The sequence below is a fragment of the Triticum aestivum genome, chromosome 1A (genome assembly GCF_018294505.1).
Source record: "Triticum aestivum cultivar Chinese Spring chromosome 1A, IWGSC CS RefSeq v2.1, whole genome shotgun sequence".
NCBI classification, from domain to species: Eukaryota; Viridiplantae; Streptophyta; class Magnoliopsida; order Poales; family Poaceae; genus Triticum; species Triticum aestivum.
This window is the reverse complement of record NC_057794.1, coordinates 536,208,250-536,227,001: the sequence shown is the minus strand read 5'-3', so window position 1 is coordinate 536,227,001 and position 18,752 is coordinate 536,208,250. Positions and strand designations below refer to the sequence as shown.

At 42.3% G+C, this 18,752-nt stretch overlaps 1 protein-coding gene across 5 annotated transcripts; it reads left to right on the top strand.

Annotated features, from left to right (window-relative positions):
- Positions 1-224: 224 nt before the first annotated feature.
- LOC123064105 (protein ROS1C) lies at positions 225-17,719 on the top strand. Of its 5 annotated transcripts, none has more exons than XM_044487714.1 (32): positions 225-475; positions 588-810; positions 922-2,919; positions 3,452-3,542; positions 3,655-4,660; positions 4,922-5,001; positions 5,646-5,730; positions 5,805-5,896; positions 5,979-6,047; positions 6,380-6,416; positions 6,518-6,600; positions 6,921-7,352; positions 7,509-7,545; positions 7,620-7,683; positions 7,776-7,915; positions 8,526-8,591; positions 8,696-8,810; positions 8,884-8,922; positions 11,737-11,911; positions 12,570-12,625; positions 14,666-14,768; positions 14,856-15,007; positions 15,103-15,304; positions 15,394-15,589; positions 15,681-15,737; positions 15,836-15,920; positions 16,011-16,356; positions 16,444-16,639; positions 16,728-16,817; positions 16,901-17,157; positions 17,227-17,301; positions 17,378-17,719. In XM_044487714.1, the coding sequence occupies exons 2-19, from the start codon at positions 618-620 to the stop codon at positions 11,895-11,897; spliced, it is 4,788 nt and encodes a 1,595-aa protein (XP_044343649.1). In that variant the 5' UTR covers positions 225-475; positions 588-617; the 3' UTR covers positions 11,898-11,911; positions 12,570-12,625; positions 14,666-14,768; positions 14,856-15,007; positions 15,103-15,304; positions 15,394-15,589; positions 15,681-15,737; positions 15,836-15,920; positions 16,011-16,356; positions 16,444-16,639; positions 16,728-16,817; positions 16,901-17,157; positions 17,227-17,301; positions 17,378-17,719. The 5 variants fall into 5 exon arrangements, with proteins under 5 accessions (XP_044343649.1, XP_044343647.1, XP_044343648.1 ...); XM_044487712.1 differs by having other exon boundaries at positions 12,570-12,690; XM_044487713.1 differs by having other exon boundaries at positions 11,737-11,988.
- Positions 17,720-18,752: the final 1,033 nt, after the last annotated feature.

Here is an 18,752-nt window from a genome sequence, read left to right as displayed (position 1 = left end):
CCGGTTTATCTCTAGGGCGGCGCTATTTCTAGTTCTGAGGGGCCGAACGACTGAAGATGCTCTTATAACTTCTAAAGATAAGAAATTTAGGGCTCGACTAGTTGCCGTTAACTTCTTGAGATAATAAGAAGTTAAAAGAAGGCTCGACTAGGTGCCGTTAACTCCTCAAGATAAGAAAGAAGTTAAAATCTTGTAGGATCGGTTATAGATGCTTTAATTAAGTAGAGAGATCGCAGGAGACACATCCTTCTCCCTTTACCTCTGGCCGCCGCCGCTCTCGTTCATCAACAAACTCGCCGCCGCTTTGCTCCGCGCCTCCGCCGCTCCGCCCCTCCCTCCCCTCCTGCAGCTCTGCCTCTTCCGCATCCTGTTCTGGCGCCCTCCCCTCTCTCAGCCGGATCAATCTTTCTCCGGCAGATTGGACGGCACGGCGCCACCCCCAAATCCGCCGCTCCGTTTCCAGGGGTTTGCGGAGGTTTCTCTCTTTTTCGCCTCTTGCTATTTGGTCCCTTTTTTATCAGATTCGATCATCCACTTGCTATTCAGTCCTTTTTTTATCAGATTCGATTATCCACTTCTCTGCTCAGGTTGCGGAGAAGAAGCAGTCAAATCCTGCAATGAACCAAGAGAACGTTCCTGGTAACACGTGGCAAAATCTTGCTGCCACAGCCGTAGCGATGAGCGGCGCCGCCGAGCAAGGCAGTGGCAACTCCGTCTGGCCGCCCCATAACCTGCCTGCACCAATGCTGACCGGAAGGCCACTACCTCATACGCCCACTCTAGTTCCTGCCCTGCCCGGCATCGCAGGAGGTGAGCATTTTCTCTTCACGGCGACATTGCATCTTCAGTTTTATGATATAGCTTCGTCCAAGCTTAATTTGGGCTGAAAAAAAAAAGAATCATTCTGTTTTTCCTCTGCAGATTCTGAAGATGATGTTTCTATTGAGCTTGCTCCAAGGGATTTCTTGTCACTTGGAAGGGACTCGGATGTTGCTGCCAATGACAGGGCCATAGATCCTTCGACAGTACTAGCAGTTTCAGTTAATTGCAGTTCTGAACACACACCAATACATCTTCAGCCAAATGGTTTAGATGCAGAAGCACTATTCCAAGTAGATGATAGCCAACAATCATCATCATCAGCAGCAGATCTCTCTGATAGGCACAGTAAATTACAATCAGCTATTCCTTCAAATACTAATAATGAATTGGCTTCACTGCTTGCTGAAGGTGTAACTGATCAGAACATGCAAACGTATCAGCAGACACGAGAAAAGCTCAAGACCCAAAGCCAACTGAACGATCACACACCTCTGTCAGCAGCAGCAGCTGCTGCATTCAAGGAAAATGAGGAGGCCCCTGCAGGAAAACTGAAGCCCCGGAGGAAGAAACATAGAGCCAAGGTAATACGCGAAGACAAGCAAATCAAGAAGCAAAAGCCTGCTGTTACAACACCAGAAGGAAAACCACCAAATCAGAAAGCCAAGAGAAGTTATGTTCGGAAGAAAAGGAATCTCAGCTCTCTGGAGAATTGCTCGGGACCTGTTAGCGACCAATCAGTCTCTAGGGGAGCAGAAGATGCTGCTAGAAGCAGAGCTGCATCAGTCCGAAGAAGGTTGCAGTCCGAACTTTGTGAACAGGGAGTGCTGAGAGGCAAATCATTAGCTGGCAACTCATGCCACCACGTTGAGGAAATACTCATTCATGCTAAAAGCTCTTTCTGTTCAACCGCCACTGTATCAACTGCGCAGGGTGCACATGGACTGCATCTGGACATGGAAAATTCACCAGGAGGATTAGCTTTTGGCATGATTTGCGAGATGAACAAATTGTTAGATGAGTACATACATTTGCCAGAGATGGCAATAAACTGTACACAAGAAGTTTCACCTGCAACTTCTGGATGTTTTAGCAGAGAGCCACCAAGAAAACAAGACAGTGTAGGAAGCACTCATAGTCTTGATGCCACAAGGATTGGGGTTACCATACTGGAAGGGAACAACAAGGACTTGGAGGTGAACGACTCTAAGAAAGCTGGTTTTTCTATGCGTCGCTCAGCTACGTCTGTACGTGAAACAACATCCACAGAATTTCAGATGACTAAGGTGTCGAGAGTGGAGAAAAAGAAGGATCAACAACGTAGAGAGAGCAAGTCCCCTCTAGCCGGCTCACGGGACTCGATCATCTTAAGGACTGCCGCTCAGATGCTAGGATTTTGTCAAGCTGGTGGGATAAAAAAGAAGCGAACGGTCCGAGTCCGCAGGATTTCGTATGTTCCTATAATGAATGTTGAGATGAATAGGGCAAAAGTATCGCCACGATTATCATCTCAGTCATGCCTGGAGGCCCTGTATGGAAGACCCAGTTTTAAACCTTTTACCAAGAAACGTTCACGAAGGGTACGATGTCATTACCGCAGATCAGAGGGAAATTTTCAGCCTCCGAATAATAAAAATTTCTACCATGATATTTATTATGAAGCAACAGGAAAAAGGTCACACAACTCACGATATACATCAACTACATATATGGATTTCCTTCAAGGAGTTGCATCAGGGCTGAAATATCTTGATTTGAACACCGAGCCTGTACATACAAATGAGATGTATCCATCCTTGACCACATCCGCTGTTGTCCCTTATGGAGAAACAGGTAGTCTATCAAATTCTCTTGTACCATTTGATAGTCAGATGATCTTCCCATATGAGTGGCCGTTGGATTTAGTCAAGAAGCAGCGCCCTCGAGCTAAAGTTGACTTGGATTTTGAGACAACTAGAGTTTGGAACCTCTTGATGGGGAAAGCAACTGATGAGCCTGTAGATGGGAATGATGTTGAGAAAGAGAGATGGTGGCAACAAGAAAGAAAAGTTTTTCAAGGCCGTGCTAATTCATTTGTAGAATGCATGCGACTAGTTCAAGGTACTTTGTTGGAGGTGTAAATTCATTAAGATTTCAAATCAATTTTAACATCCATGATATGCTGAATTCAATTTTCCTTGAACATTCTTCATAGCCCTTTCTACCACATGACACCTATCTCAAAGGTTTGCCAACCAAAGAGACTTGGTTGATATAGTTGTTGAAATATCCACATTAACAACTATCAGACATCCTAGTTTGAAAATCTTTAACGCTGAAGTAACCCCACTGCTCAATGTGGTGGATGATGTTGTCATAATGAACTTTTGGGAAGCTGGCATTTTGCTTCCAAACCTGGATTTTGGCTTAATTTCATAAAGGGTAAATGTGGAAACCTTCATGTTCCATTAACACCGGTGGTAGAATATTATAGTAATCTTTAGACTCGTAGTATATGATTTCTGAATACAGCAAATTGCAGTATACGTGAAAGATAGGTGTGAAAGTGTTATATTGTTTTTAAATTTAAATTCAAATTTCCATGAGCCGATGGTTGAGATATATAGGTTATGTTGACTTGCATGTTTATTAGGCGACAGGCACTTTTCTCCATGGAAAGGATCAGTAGTTGACTCCGTAGTAGGGGTTTTCCTCACTCAGAATGTGTCTGACCATCTTTCCAGGTATGATAGTCACATCCAATACTGATACTCTCTGTTCTTTAAAACAAATGAATAATTATTCTTGTTTACAAACTCTGGTTATGGTTGCTATTTCTTTCTCTTCAAAATACAGCTCTGCGTATATGTCACTTGCTGCAAATTTTCCTCCAAGGACAGTTAATAGAAATTGTAAGGATGATATTATCAGTCAAGACGATGAGGAAATAGTTAGCACGGTTGCAGTAGGAGGGGTAAGAATCTTTGACTTTTTTGACAACGGTGCAAGACCAGATCTACGAGAGAACTTTGAGCTGTCAATAACCAATGAGAAGATACATGTAGAAACAAAGAACAATGCTAGTGCTTATGAGTTGACTAAAGGTGAAAATTATTCCTTCAACTCCAAAGAAGCAAATGCAGATTTATGCGACCACCAAGAGGCAGAAGTTGATCCCAAAGCACAACAATTTCCAGATTTCTCCATCGAATTAATAACATCAGAAAAAAGCTCACGAGCGATACAGTTCCAGAAGGATATGCCATCTTCTAAAAGTGTTATAATTTCGGAAACTATTCTTCAGTCAGAATTATCGAGTTCTGGGGATAATCCTTCACATAACAGTTCTGTTGGTAGTGTCGGTGGTGCAGCTTCTCAGCAGCTGGGAAGCAATTTCGATTCATTAGCAGGAAATGATGCCTCAACCAAGGAACTTGAATGCCAAAGAATCAAAACAACAACAGTAAATGATGATGGTGCAAGTCAGCATGGAATTCCCTCTACTTTTGAAGCATCAGATTTCCAGGAGCATGAATCACTCTCTATCACTGGTGGAACGATAGCAGAAACAGCAAACACGGTGGATGAATCTACTGTCAAATCTGGTTTTCCTTTCTATAATGGAGGACCAGATAAAGAAGCAAGACCAAAGAAAACAAGAACCACAAGGAAAGAAAAAACTGAAAACTTCGATTGGGATAAACTTCGAAGACAGGCTTGTGCTGATGGCCACATGAAAGAAAGAAAGTCTGAAAGAAGAGACTCTGTTGATTGGGAAGCAGTACGGTGTGCAGATGTACGAGCAATTTCTAGCGCCATCCGGGGACGAGGAATAAACAATGTTTTGGCAGAGCGAATCCAGGTACAAACTGAACAGTAGGATTTAATAAGTTATGTTTGGACTGGTTGATGCTTTGTTGATAGTTATATGGCTATTCTCTTTCTTAGAATTAAGGCCACAGTAACCTTAGGGTTTAATTGTAAGCACTAACTAGGACTAGGAGACAATGATTTACTAGTTCTGTATGCAGTATTTGATGTTTTGTTGAAATAGCAAGCACAGGACTGAATTCTTTTGTAGGACTGAGATATCAGTTATGCTCACAAAAATTATTGTTTTCAGGAGTTCCTGAATCGAATGGTCAGAGATCATGGAACCATTGATCTGGAGTGGTTAAGAGATACCCCCCCTGACTCAGCAAAGTAAGATAATGAGTATATCTCTTTACTTTCTGTGGGTGACACTTTCTAGTGCTTGAAATACTATAACCTAGTGTGAAAGAATGAGATGGAGCAAGACGTACAACAAGTTGGATGTTGCATTTAATATCTAAAACTGAGCACTATGTGCTAAACTGCTAATGTAGAAGTTGCGTGAATAGAACAAAAGTTTGTCAAATGTGGTGCAGTTGACTAAAGTAGTGAAAGATTTGTTCAGTTTTAGCATGGAAAACAAGCACCGAGTACCGACTTGACCAGAGCAAGTGCTTGTTTTCCATGCTGCCTTGCTTGTTCCCTGGATGCTCTGGAAGCACAGGAACGCCTGTGTCTTCGACAATGCGACACCCTCGATTGATGTCCTAGTGGATAGGATTAAAGAAGAGGCCCGCTGCTGGGTTAGAGCCGGTGCCCAGGGGCTTAGGGTTGTTCTGCCCACATCCTGGGATGTACACTAACTGGCCAATGCTGTTGTAAACTCACCTCCTAGGAGGCTTTTTTCACCCCCCCCCCCCTTTCAATGAAATGAAACGCAAAAGCCCTTTGCGTTTTCTCAAAAAAGCATGGAAAACAAGCTCCATCCAGCATGACAAGATTTCCTATTAAAAACGATTTGGTGCACTTTTCAGGGATTATTTGCTTAGCATACGTGGACTGGGGCTCAAAAGTGTTGAATGTGTTCGTCTACTGACATTACATCAACTCGCATTCCCTGTAAGTTATTTCTAAACTTTTAATTCACCTTCAATCACTTTCATATTTACACAACAATGCTTTGGCCACTGAAGGTTGACACCAATGTTGGCCGCATATGTGTAAGACTGGGATGGGTTCCTATTCAACCCCTTCCTGAATCTCTACAACTACATCTCCTCGAGCTGTAAGCGTCCTCCATTGTCTAAGGATTTATTTCATCTTGTATATTCAATTAAAATTTGCTCATATTGATTTTCTTGTCAAAGATATCCTGTCTTGGAGACTGTACAAAAGTACCTTTGGCCTCGTCTATGTAAACTTGATCAAAAAACACTGTGAGTATAGTAATATTAGCTTAAATTCTGCACTTGTTTTTTTTTTTGCTGGCAGAAGGGGAGCCTTGGCGCAGTGGTAAAGCTGCTGCCTTGTGACCATGAGGTCATGGGTTCAAGTCCTGGAAACAGCCTCTTACAGAAATGTAGGGAAAGGCTGCGTACTATAGACCCAAAGTGGTCGGACCCTTCCCTGGACCCTGCGCAAGCGGGAGCTACATGCACCAGGTTGCCCTTTTTTTTTTACTGGCACATTATATGTTATTCTTTCCATGTAAATTTCAATCTCTGTAAATAATAACTAAAGTAGTTAACAGAGTCAACATTTTTCACAGGTACGAGCTACATTATCATATGATCACTTTTGGAAAGGTACTTTATTAGGATCTAGAGATGAATTGGTTCTCCTTCCGAAGTACTAGATAAATATTCCCTAAAAAGGGTAAATAAATATTTTCACACAATCAATGCAGGTGTTCTGTACTAAAACAAAGCCAAATTGCAATGCTTGTCCAATGAGAGGTGATTGTAGGCATTTCGCAAGTGCCTTCGCGAGGTATTATCACATTTTATCCTCTTTCAGAAATAGTAACTTATATTCGATCCTTGTACCAAATTGCCTTCTGTTGGTTGAGATTTGTGAGACACATATTAGTTTCCACTCAGAATATAACCTGTTTCTGAACAGATGCTTCTGTTAGTTTCGATACATGCATCATGCATCATTTTTCTTTTCTTTTGTGCAACCAAAAGTTATGTGGCACTTATCTTGGATTCTTGGTCTTAACTGGGAGCTCTTTTGTGTACTTATTATTGATTTGTGAATTTCTTGTCCTTCTGAATCTTCTTATGTTTTCCTGATTCCTTTTAATGAAGTGCACGGCTTGCACTTCCTGCACCTCAGGAGAAAAGCTTGGTGAATCCGAGCAATCAATTCAGTTTTCAGAGCGGTAGCATGCCCACTCCGAACTCAACTGTGCTTCCTCAGCTTGAGGAAAGTACCCGTGGAAAGGTTTTTCACACTAACAATTCAGAGCCGATTATTGAGGAGCCAACAAGTCCAGCACGGGAAGAACTTCCAGAAACTTGGGAAAATGACATTGAAGATTATGATCCAGATGAAATCCCACTAATTAAGCTTAACATGGAAGCTTTTGCTCACAACTTGGAAAATTGTATTAAAGAAAGCAATATGGATCTCCAGTCTGATGATATCGAGAAAGCACTTGTTGCTATTAGCACTGAAGCAGCTTCAATTCCTGTCCCTAAACTAAAGAACGTGAGCAGGCTTCGGACAGAACACTATGTGTAAGCACTAAGCAGTGAACTGATTTTGCTTTGGCTTAAACTTGCATTACTTTACACTTACTATATAGCTATTATTTTCCCATGCAAATTATTTTATTTATCTAGAAAATGCTCAGTTCTGTAACTTTCATTACTGAAGTAAGATTTTGCCTGCAGTTACGAGATTCCAGATTCACACTCCCTTGTGCAACAGGTTTTGATTCTGCCACTTTCATTTAAGCATTTCAAAACATTGTTCCTGTTCCTGATCTAGAAACTGATTTACAGCTTGGACTCCATCAACGGGAAGACGGCGATCCAAGCCCTTACCTATTGACCATATGGATGCAAGGCAAGTATATTTTATTTGAGAATGCATGCCCGCACATGTAATTTGACTGCACTTGTAAGTTGATCTTTATTGGATATTCTGGCTCAATGCAGATGACATAAATGCAATGATCAAGGCCCCCAAACCATGTTCTGACTTTCGAAGGGAAGATGGATTTTGTAATAATGAGAAGTGTCAGCACTGTGTGCTTGAGCGGGAAAACCAATCTAGATATGTCAGAGCCACGATTCTGGTAAAGCAATAAATTACCTGGCAATCATGAACACTGATTTAGAGTAGATATGTTAGTTTGCCATCCTAAAAGCAGAAGGCTACATCTAAATTACTGAATTGACAAAATAAATAAATAAAACAGAGTTGTTTTTCAACCTCTTAACTCATAAAGCATTTTTAATCTATAGTGTTTGCTCAAACACACATTTGTGTTGGCCTGTGTTTGTTGCATGATCATAATCTATAATCTTTGCTCCAAAGAAGAACATCTATGTATCTTTTGGCCTTTTGGGCCAATTCAGACATACTAAAAATATATTGGTAAGCTACATAATACCTACTCTACTAACATTTTAAGAAATATGAATAACTGATTGCTGTTCGATCAAATGCACTTGTGTTCTTTATGTAACTTGTATTTATTGTATGAGAATAATCTATAGTACTGGCCCTGAAAAAGGGTTGCATAAATTTGAGTTTCTTAGCTATTACATCTATGCAAAAGAATATTGTTAGTGAGGTACTTTAAATACTAAAGCTTTAGTAATAATATTAACAACTCACTGTTGTCTAAAAAATTGCATGCGCTTCTCCAGTCTACTAATGACGAGTTACTGGAACATGAACAGGTTCCATGTCGAACAGGTACGAAGGGTACTTTCCCACTGAACGGCACTTATTTTCAAGTTAATGAGGTATGTCGCAGACTCAGATATTTCTTTTTCCTCAAGAATAGGGTAGATATTTCTACAGAGTCGACTTACAAAGTTACAATGCTTTTGTGAATTTATTGACGCAGGTATTTGCTGACCATAAATCTAGCTATGATCCCATATACGTTGTAAGGAAGGACTTATGGCCCTTGGAAAGACGTATGGTCTACTTTGGGACTTCGGTGTCTTCTATATTCAAAGGTTGTGATCAACATACATCACCAATTCGGACAAATCTATCTGTTTACCAACAGCTCTTATTTTACTTCTGTAGGTCTAACAACTGAAGAAATACAGCAGTGCTTCTGGAAAGGTAAGAACAATATATTTCAGTAGGTTGCCAAATGTATTTTACCGTGGGGGAAGATCTTGCTGCCTCTTCTCATCAAAGAACAATTTATGAGTATAGGGTATAAATTAATGGTTGAACACACATCCCGTCCCATGCACCCATGCACACTGATAACTTCTAGATGTCCAACTAAAAAAAAGAACTGCTAGATCATCAGTATGAAATGGAGCACTGAACTAACTATAGTGGAATTTATCTTCAAAATGCACTGTGGAGCAAATTAATTTCCAGGCTCCAAATTAAAAATAGTAGCCTTCTTAGATTTAAAAGGTGGAAGGCTCTTGTTCTCCCCAAACAATTTAGCAGAGACTCCTGCATGCGATCGTTGGTAAAACAGAAAAACTCTTGCAATCCACCGTCACCTATCCTCCCCTCTACCCCCATCCTTCTGCTGGCTACAAGTCGGTGAGGATCCCATTCTATACAGCTACTAAATACTCTTAAGGCTTGGCTTACTTTTTTAGTTTAGATCTCAGGAGTGACTCCGTTCTCCTCTGTTTTTCACTCTTGTGGTTGAAGAACGTTTGCCGCAATTATTGGACCTTCTGATCTCTAGTTGGTAGTGTCCGTTTCCTTCGGGTTCCTTACGATTGGTGGTTTGTATGTGGTATCCACGCCCTCCCTCCTTATATGTTGATAGCTTGTGGAGCTAGTCAGAGGACATGCTTTTCTGGGAGAATTGTGCCCTCAAGAAACATGCAACAACTCAATCACACGATGCTTAAAAAAAAGCAACTCAATCACACGGAAGTATGGACACCGTCAATAAATTACAACTTAAATACATTACCAAGCTTTTCTTCAAGGCCAGCATCATCGATCTCCAAGGGAAGCATCCGGATCTGGAACAGGAGCCGAAGCCCAAACCACTGCCCTCGAAGAGAATCACAGATTGAAGCGCCTCCCATGTCTCTCCCGTGGGCAACACAGCTGTGCTTCCCATGCCTCTTCCGTTTGCTGCAATTGGAGGGGCAACTAAATTCTTGCTGACACCAATCCATCTTCTTCCTCTCTACCGCTCACATGGTCAGGTCTTTGTATGTCCGCTCCTGGTGGAGCGGGACCTTTTGGATAGTGGTGGCGATGGGACTACTTTCGGCACGTCCATTTTGGTCAGCCATCGAGTCCTCTAAATTAGACCAAAAAGGACCAGTGCAAGGGTGGTGCGTCGGTGTCACGCCCAGCCAGCCGGTGTGCTCCTGTTGCCAGGTCAGGCGTTTGTGGTGGCAAAGCATACGCCAGCGGCATGGCTTCTCTATGGCTCTTTTTTTTGCTCGCCAAGTGGTAATGGAACACAATGACTTGATCTCGGACATAGGGATTACAACCGACCGCAGCCTCCCTATATAAGCATTTCCCTCTTGGTGCGACGGGGATTCGCTTATGGTGACAGGAGAGAAACCAACAATATGACATCCTCCCGGCCTCCTCGGCGCGGTCGTAGAGGGAGCATTGTGGACGGTTTCACATCGCGAACGTCTTGGACCAAGACAATATGTCGATGATGTTGCAGGCCGCCGGTCTCACACCGCAACGGTGCCAAGGCCCAGAAGCAGCCAAACGCCAATTACGTCGTGAACACTCCACCGCACATCGCCACATACATGGTCTATCGCAACGCACTCCTGGAACCATCAGTTGGTACTCATGGAGTAACCCTATGCTTCCAAAACGTCGCCACGCCGGGATCCTTCATGGTCTGCTACCCATGCCATCAAGTAGTCTTTTTAGAGATTTCAAATGGACTACCACATACGGATGTATATAGACATATTTTTAGAGTGTAGATTCACTCATTTTGCTCCGTATGTAGTCACTTGTTGAAATCTCTAGAAAGACAAATATTTAGCAACGGAGAGAGTACTAGCTAGAGCAAAGGTGAGTGCCACCGGCTCACGCCCCAACCTTGGGTCAGACCTCCAAGAACAACGCCTCCACAAGGGAGCATCGTCGTCGACGCTGATGTCATGCAAGCTAGATCCTGGTTTCACCCGGGGTACTAGACCCTGAAGGATGGGTTGAATCGAGGGTCCTCGATGGTTCCACCAAGATAGGAACAACACACATCGTCGTCGGCATGGACAAGTATCAAGCAGGGCTTTCGCCCGAAGCACCACGACCACACACATGCATCGGTGCGACTCCATGGAAACTCGGCAGCACAATCCTAGCACCTCCTACAACTGCGTCGGCCCGGGAAACTGGTTGCCCCACTGTCCCCGCTAAAGAGGCCACCACACGCCATGCATCATGACTAGCATGAGCCGGCCATGGCAGCAGCCCCAGAGGTATTGGCCGTGGCCCAAACGGCCCGTGCACTGATATATACAACACATGAAAGATATCATTTTTACTACTAAAGCTGAACTAAAACTATGACAAATACTCCCTCCGTTCCAAATTACTCCTCGCAGAAATGGATGTATCTAGAACTAAAATACATCTAGATACATCCATACCTGCGACAAGTAATTCGGAACGGAGGGAGTAATATGGACCGGAGGGACTAATAACTTCTTTTTATTTTTTTTAAGTTTTCTTTAATTTATTTTTCTTTCTCTTTCCTTTTTTTAATTTTTTTATCAATATTACTAAGCTCTCAATATTCCTCTTCTCCCACACTCCCAATGATACAAAGCAAGGGACCTCATCGTTTTTTGCATTTATGTGCAAATGATTGCTTCCAAACTTATTTGGGTGGAAGATGTTATTGCACATGATCTTCCTCCATGATTTATCTCGAGTTTCCCTGACAAAGAGTGTGATGCGATGCAGGATTTGTGTGCGTGCGGGGATTCGAGAGGGAAACCGGGGCACCAAGGCCCCTATGCCAACATCTGCACGTCGTGGCAAGCAAAGTGCCCAGACGACGCAACACAACAGCAGCAGCAGCAGCAGAGCAGAAGTCGGATTCAGCAAAGGCATCAGCTTCATAAGTATCATAACCCCGGTAGTTCTCGATCTGCGCATGGGCCGTATTAGTTAATTCCTGTCGGATGAACCATGCTGGACATGCTGGACGGTCAGGTAGGGTAGCGCGCTCCGCCGCTTGTGGTTATAGACGTGTTGTTTGGGGCTGATTTTAGATGGACTGGGTTGATGAAGATTTTTTTTCATTTCGTTTATGGTTTGGCCATCGGGTTTCTTCTGGTTTTTAGGGGTTTCCTTTACCCCTTTTTTCTGTTTTATCATTTTCTTTCCTTTTTATGCAAATTTTTAGTTTTCATTTTTAAAAATTCATGATCATTTTTAATTCATGAATATTTTAAGAAATTCACTAATAAATTTGTGAACAATTTTGTTAGCCCATGTACATTTTTTAAGATGGGATTTCTTAAAAGGCGCGACCATCTTTAAGAATTCCTGAATACATATTTAAATCCATGAATATTTTTAAAAATAAAGATTTTTTAGGAAAAAATGATGAACTTTCTAAAATTGTGAATATTTTTTAAACATGCAGTAATATTTTTTGAAATTCACAATCATTTCTAAATTCATTAAAAAATTGTGCAATAATTCATTTATAATCTATAAAGACAATTCCTTTCTTAGAGTTTTGACTCAGGAGCGAACACTACCACTAACTGTAAGATACCATTGGGCAGGTGATGGGTGTGACACCCATGCCGAATCTTCAACAATGTCATCAAGCTGCTGGAAGGTATTAGCCTATGCGAAGTAGTAGATCATAACCCGAAAAGCTCCTTTGGTGCACGGCGTCCATTGGTATGCATATCCTCACCAGTCGGTTGCACGTGGATCATCGTCTTGCATTAACTGTGCAATGTATAGTACTCCCTCCGTTCGGAATTACTTGTCTCGGAAATGGATGTATCTAGAATTAAAATACGTCTAGATACATCCATTTTTGCGACAAGTAATTCCGAACAGAGGGAGTAGTGATGCGTTTGTTTTTCACCGGGCTGTATTGGCCGCGTAATCCAGCTGGTTTGGTCCTGGATCCTTCCGCATGCGCAGCAGATGTCCCGCGACCCAGCACCATGAGAGGCCGCAATTTAGAACAGGTTGCATATTGGACCAACCGGCCCCGAGCACAAGTTAGGCCACTGTAAAATTATGCCAGCTCGCTCGGCTGGATTGCTTGTCAGGTTTAGCAAAATAAGTCTTCAACGCACAATTAGTCGGCCATGTTGACATTTGTTTATAGATGTTAATGCAACAATTAGTTGTTAATTATTCCCGCTTTATTTATCTAATCAAGTGCGTTTAACCGAGGATCGCGTGCAGTGCTGTACGAGCCTCACAGACACATTCATGCAGCGTCAACCTGGTTTACGCTGACAGTTCTTATTTATTAAACTTAATATCTTCCAATATGAACCATTAGAGATTCTAATTGCCAAGACAAATCGCCCGATACGTACGACTGTAACCATTTGTTTTGGTCAGACCAGCCAGCCCTTATCGTCTTAGCCCCACGCACAGGCAAAACATTTACTGCTCTTCTCCCCCTCCCCATCTTTCACCTACCAAAGTCGCTAACGGCGGCGGCGGAGATCAAACTCTCAAGTGTTTCCGACCGGCCCCCGTCGCCGTCACGGATTCTACCCTTGGCCCCCAGCGCCCCAATTTCTTCGATGCTTCCAGCCCCACTCGTCCCACACCAGGTATGGATTTTAAGCATATCAAGTGCAGCATCGACCGTGAATTTCTCTTAGATCGACAAATCCATCTCCATTTATATTTCAGTAGGCATTGCAATCATAGTTCCCCATAGCTAGTGCGGCTCTGCAATCCAGTTTTTTTGGTTGTGTTGCCTTATCGAGTCTGCTGTATTTGCCCTCTAAACTCGCCGCCTATCTAAGATGTAGTCTCTCATCGCCAGATTGTCAAGTATTAGAACGATGTCCAGCCACGGCAACGCAGACGGAGAGCCACCCCCCAAGATGTAACGAGCCCAATATCTGGCAGAGAAGAAGAATCTGTCAGGATCACGCTAGCAGATGCAACTCTTACTTCTCACATATCTATTCAGAAGTTTTGTTGTGTGGTATCCCAGTTTAGTAACTTCAAGCGCCGTCTTGTTTCTGAAACAGGTTTCGGAGGGCTGATGCATTTAAAAATTACACACAAACTGAATTTGAAATTCAGCTCTTCATTGATTGTCAGAGTAGATCCAGAACAATGATTATTAGAATTGGATCAATCAAAGAAAATTCCAATCACAGACCAAGAAGTAAACGATGCATTTAAAAATTCAGCTCTCCATTGATGGTTTCGGAGGGCTGATGCATTTAAAAATTACACACAAACTGAATTTGAAATTCAGCTCTTCATTGATGGTCAGAGTAGATCCAGAACAATGCTTATTAGAATTGGATCAATCAAAGAAAATTCCAATCACAGACCAAGAAGTAAACGATGCATTTGGTTTGCCCCAAGGAAGTAGGGTCATTCCTCCAGGACATTCAGATCTTTCTGAAGTTTGCATAGAGTTCAGCAGATTGGCTTCAAGCATTAGTATCAAAGGCGTGCATAGTTTGAAGGCCGCTGAATTTATTTTATCAAAGAATCTAGATGAGAATTCAAGCAAAGTGGAATGTGACTGCTTTAAGATAGCATTTGTAATCTTCTCATTTGGCCATGTCCTGAACCCATGCGCCAAGCACGATTATACTAGTGTTGATTACAGGGCAGCACTTGTTGTCCCGTCAGAGATTAATTCGTACAACTGGTGTAGGTTAGTCACAGAAAGTTTGATGAAAGGCGTCAGAAAGATCAAATCCGATATCGCCAATGGCAACATCACAATTCACATAGTTGGATGTCACCTTCTCCTCCAGGTATTCATGCTCAACAATCTTGTAAATCTTTTTTTTAGGTAGGACATTTTTTTATCATGTTGACCTCACATTATTTTGTCCATGCAGGTAATTGCTTTGGACAAGATCGAAAAATCAAGCGGGCACATTGCACAGAATATCCTCCCCCATGTCAAAGTTTTCGATCACGAATCAGTAAAGAAGGCAATTGACTCAATTACATCCCACGAAGGACAAGAAGTTTTTTTGCTGGCACAGATGTAATCTCAAAAGCATTTTTATTCAACACCATTAATTCTTCCTTTTGCCTGCAGTCTTTTTTTGTTCACACATGTTACGTGTTGTTGTTTTTTAGTGTGATCTGAAGGAGGTTGTTCATTCAGAGAATATTATATCGAATATAAAAGTTCACCATCCCAACCATGTCACAAACAAGATATGTGACCCTTCATCTTCAAAGGTCCCCCTTCGTGCTGCTAGTAAGATTAATTAAGCCACGAAGCACTATTGGCCCTGTAGAGTTTGCCAACATAATGAGACGCAAGTACCCAAACATGGTACCACACCAGATTGAAACCTTAATATCTTAGATTTAGGCAGCAGTTAAATTTTATCTATGTGCAAAGTTTTAATTGTTGTCATGCAGGCAAATGACCTCGTTGGAATCATTCTGAAGGAGCACAATGCCAGGCTTATGGCAAACATCTCCGAGATACGGCACACCACCCAAATTGGGATGCTAAAATTTCTCGACGAGCTAGGGGCATGTTTGTCCAGCAGATGCATATGTTGCCAACTTGCCGGTCTTACGACATGCCGTTTGGTAGATACCAACACAGCAGGTACTGTCACCAAATCAATTATTGTCGTACGGGTAGATCCATTTTTCTGTCTAGATGTTTTCGTTTAAGTCATCATCGGCATGGAACACAGGACAAATAATTGTCAATGACCGGCTGGGACAACAGCACGATCTTTCCGACAGCGAAGGTTGTTTCTCGTCACAAAAAGCTAATTCACACCCAATACAGCGATATGCACCCTTTGATTGAATCCTTATGATTTCCCCTTCATCAACTTAACAACAGGCAGCTCCACTGGGCATGTACATCAAGCTCGGAAAAAGGGTATATGTACAGAGCAGTGATAACATTATGGACGACACGCACATCGGTATTTTTTAATCAATTTTGTTTTTATATATAATTAATTATAAGCATGCACCATTTTGCCCAACTGAATCTATTTTCTGCCCAATCTCAGGCCAAAACAAGAAGCACTATTATAACCAACAAGGCACTTATGTTCATGACGGCAACCACGACAATCCATCCACTCCAGAAAGGGGCATCGACTCATCCGCTGACCTAACGAGCCTTGTTTTCTATCATGATGGTCTTTTTTCCAGTATCGTACTCGCTTACCAAGATTGCACGGGAGTTTCTTTCTCACAGTTAACAGACACGACCCCACCCGCCAGACATTTATCTTGAAAATCATTTGTGTCAGACCCATGGTCTTCGACTCCACCGTCACACACCCCACTGGCTGATTCAAGCAAAATCTTTGCATTCTGCATCTCTAATGATCAGCCTGACAGCATGTCTAGGTAATATCCCATCAGTAAACAAAACTGTATTATGATCAACATACTGTTCTAACTCATGTTCCCTCTACTTGCCTTTTTATGTACCAGGACATGGATCGAGCACCCCACGCCCAGGCTGTTGTTAGTGCAGGGGTATATTTTATGTGACTAGATCATCGGAAAAGATGCAATAAGCCATGAATGCTTGACTCCCATTGTTCGTCGATTAGCACAAATCCAACACACCAATTCGAAAGATGGAGATTTTGCAATTTGGTGAAAGTTCGTCGAGCCAGACTTTACGGTACATTACTATGTTGGTTATTTTTCCTATGCAACTTTAATTTTTTTTCAGGATGACCAGTTCTGATAATAATACCAAATGTTTGCAGACACTTGCCATCCGCAACATAGACCCAACGTTCGCCGTCTTAGTCCAAACAGAACTCCTAATGGAGAAATACATCGACCAGTGCCGAATGGTACGTCACATATATATTTCCCCTGCCCCCTGCTCTATTATATTTTACAATGAATATTCATTTCTGTCTACATTGCAATGCAGTTCATTTTCCACACCCCTCTGCATTATGGATGGTGCTGTTATATTTTAGATATGCTGAGGAAGAGGATTGTTGTTCTAGATCCGCAAGCAGGCCCATTTGGATTTACATCCGACAGAGTCAAATTCCATGAACAAATCAGTCATGCTATCCATGGGGCATTCTTCAAATGTGTGCAAACTTTATTCTCAAGTTGGCCATGCACTTCTGATGGATGGACCAGAGAGTTTCCTACTTTGATGATAGAAAAAATTGCAAGGTATTTTTAAACGTTAACATATGTTCATTGATGCCATCAAACGTTAATATGTATTGCTATCATCTTCAGTGAGGAGTCCGCCATCTATTCGTTATTCATGGCAAGGCACTATGAGGCGAGACACTACGGAACCCGACCACGAAGGTTTGTCTGCTAGAACAACTCTCCAACCATATTTATAATACACATATAATCATTCCAGTATGTTTTTATCTGCCAGGAAAACATATGTGCCTATCGCCGAGCCATCCTCCAAGACGTTCTGAAGCTTGAGGACAGCAAATCGGACACACCGTACAAGGCAATGCAGCACATCAGAGCAACTGTAAACAATTTGTAGTTTGGTAGACATCTTCAGAAACCAGATGAGAAATGTACCCCCCTAGTCGGCTCAATAGTTTATCAAGTCAGATAGCAGGAGTTTGGTTTGCACAAACATCCTTATGTACTGTACCGTAGCAATTAGTATCCAGACCAATATAATCTACAGTTTTGCTAAAGCACATCTAGATGTGTCATAAGTATTGCACATCTAAGTTCTATGTCATTGATCTTACGTTGAGATCCGTGTGGATATTTTCTTTTTCTTTTTTCTTTTCCGCTTTATGTTTGATTCACTCATTTAGATGTGCAATAACTAGAGCACATCTAGATGTGCCCTAGACACACCCATATAATCTATGCCAGTCAGACATATTTTTTGATTGCCTAGAGCCCATGCAGGAGGTTAAAAACAGATTGTTTACACGAGCACAACATCATACATAGGGAACCAAGTACGGTTACCACACGCAGTGCTCTTCATCGTTTGAAATTTTTTGAACTTCAGAATAACGGCCAAGATACATGCTAGACCAGATCCAGCACACACTTAAGGCACGTTCAGTGGATGCATGCAACACTTGACCCCGTGAGCTGGCCCTCTGTTTGAGCGTCGGCACTATATTTTTGCTAAGAGAGACGATATATAGTAAGCCACAGCCCGGCTCGAGCAGTCACGTCCGTTGCGGTATTGTGCAAGCACGCCACATAGACGGAAAACGAGTGCATGGGGTTTAGCATATGCATGCCATGGAGCTAGAGAAATCATAGCCCAGTACAGAGGCCAGCACGCTGCATGCAATGCGGCCGAACCGCTGAGTTCCACTATCACGGCCTGGCTGGTCCTACCCGGAACTTTCATGCACTCCACTTGCTCGGCCACAACTAGGGGGTGTTTGTTTCCAGGGATTTTTTTATGTAGGGACTAGAAAAAGTCGGGAGGGACTTTTTAGGGACTAAACTAGTCATTTGGGACTAAATGAAGAAGACTGTCAAGGAGAGTCTTTTTTGGGACTTTTCCAACAATGCCCCTCCATGCATTCAATGGTCCGCCACCCCATGGTGTTGTTTGATTGTTATTTCTATATACTAGGGGCAACATGGTCATTTAATAACCTCTAGAAAGGGACTAGAGACTTTTTAGTCTCTGAAAACAAACATGGAGAGACTTTTTAGGGACTAAAGACTTTTTAGTTGAGACTAGAAAAAGTCCTAGGACTTATGAACCAAACAGGGCCCTAGTTGTGCCATACAACGTAGTGCACGCAAAGTTA

Coding starts and splice junctions, on each gene's coding strand:
- LOC123064105 (XM_044487714.1), top strand. CDS start 618: ATGAACCAAGAGAACGTTCCTGGTAACACGTGGCAAAATCTTGCTGCC. Junction 3,543..3,654: donor GTGTCTGACCATCTTTCCAG/GTATGATAGTCA, acceptor TTCAAAATACAG/CTCTGCGTATATGTCACTTG. Junction 7,546..7,619: donor CACACTCCCTTGTGCAACAG/GTTTTGATTCTG, acceptor ACTGATTTACAG/CTTGGACTCCATCAACGGGA.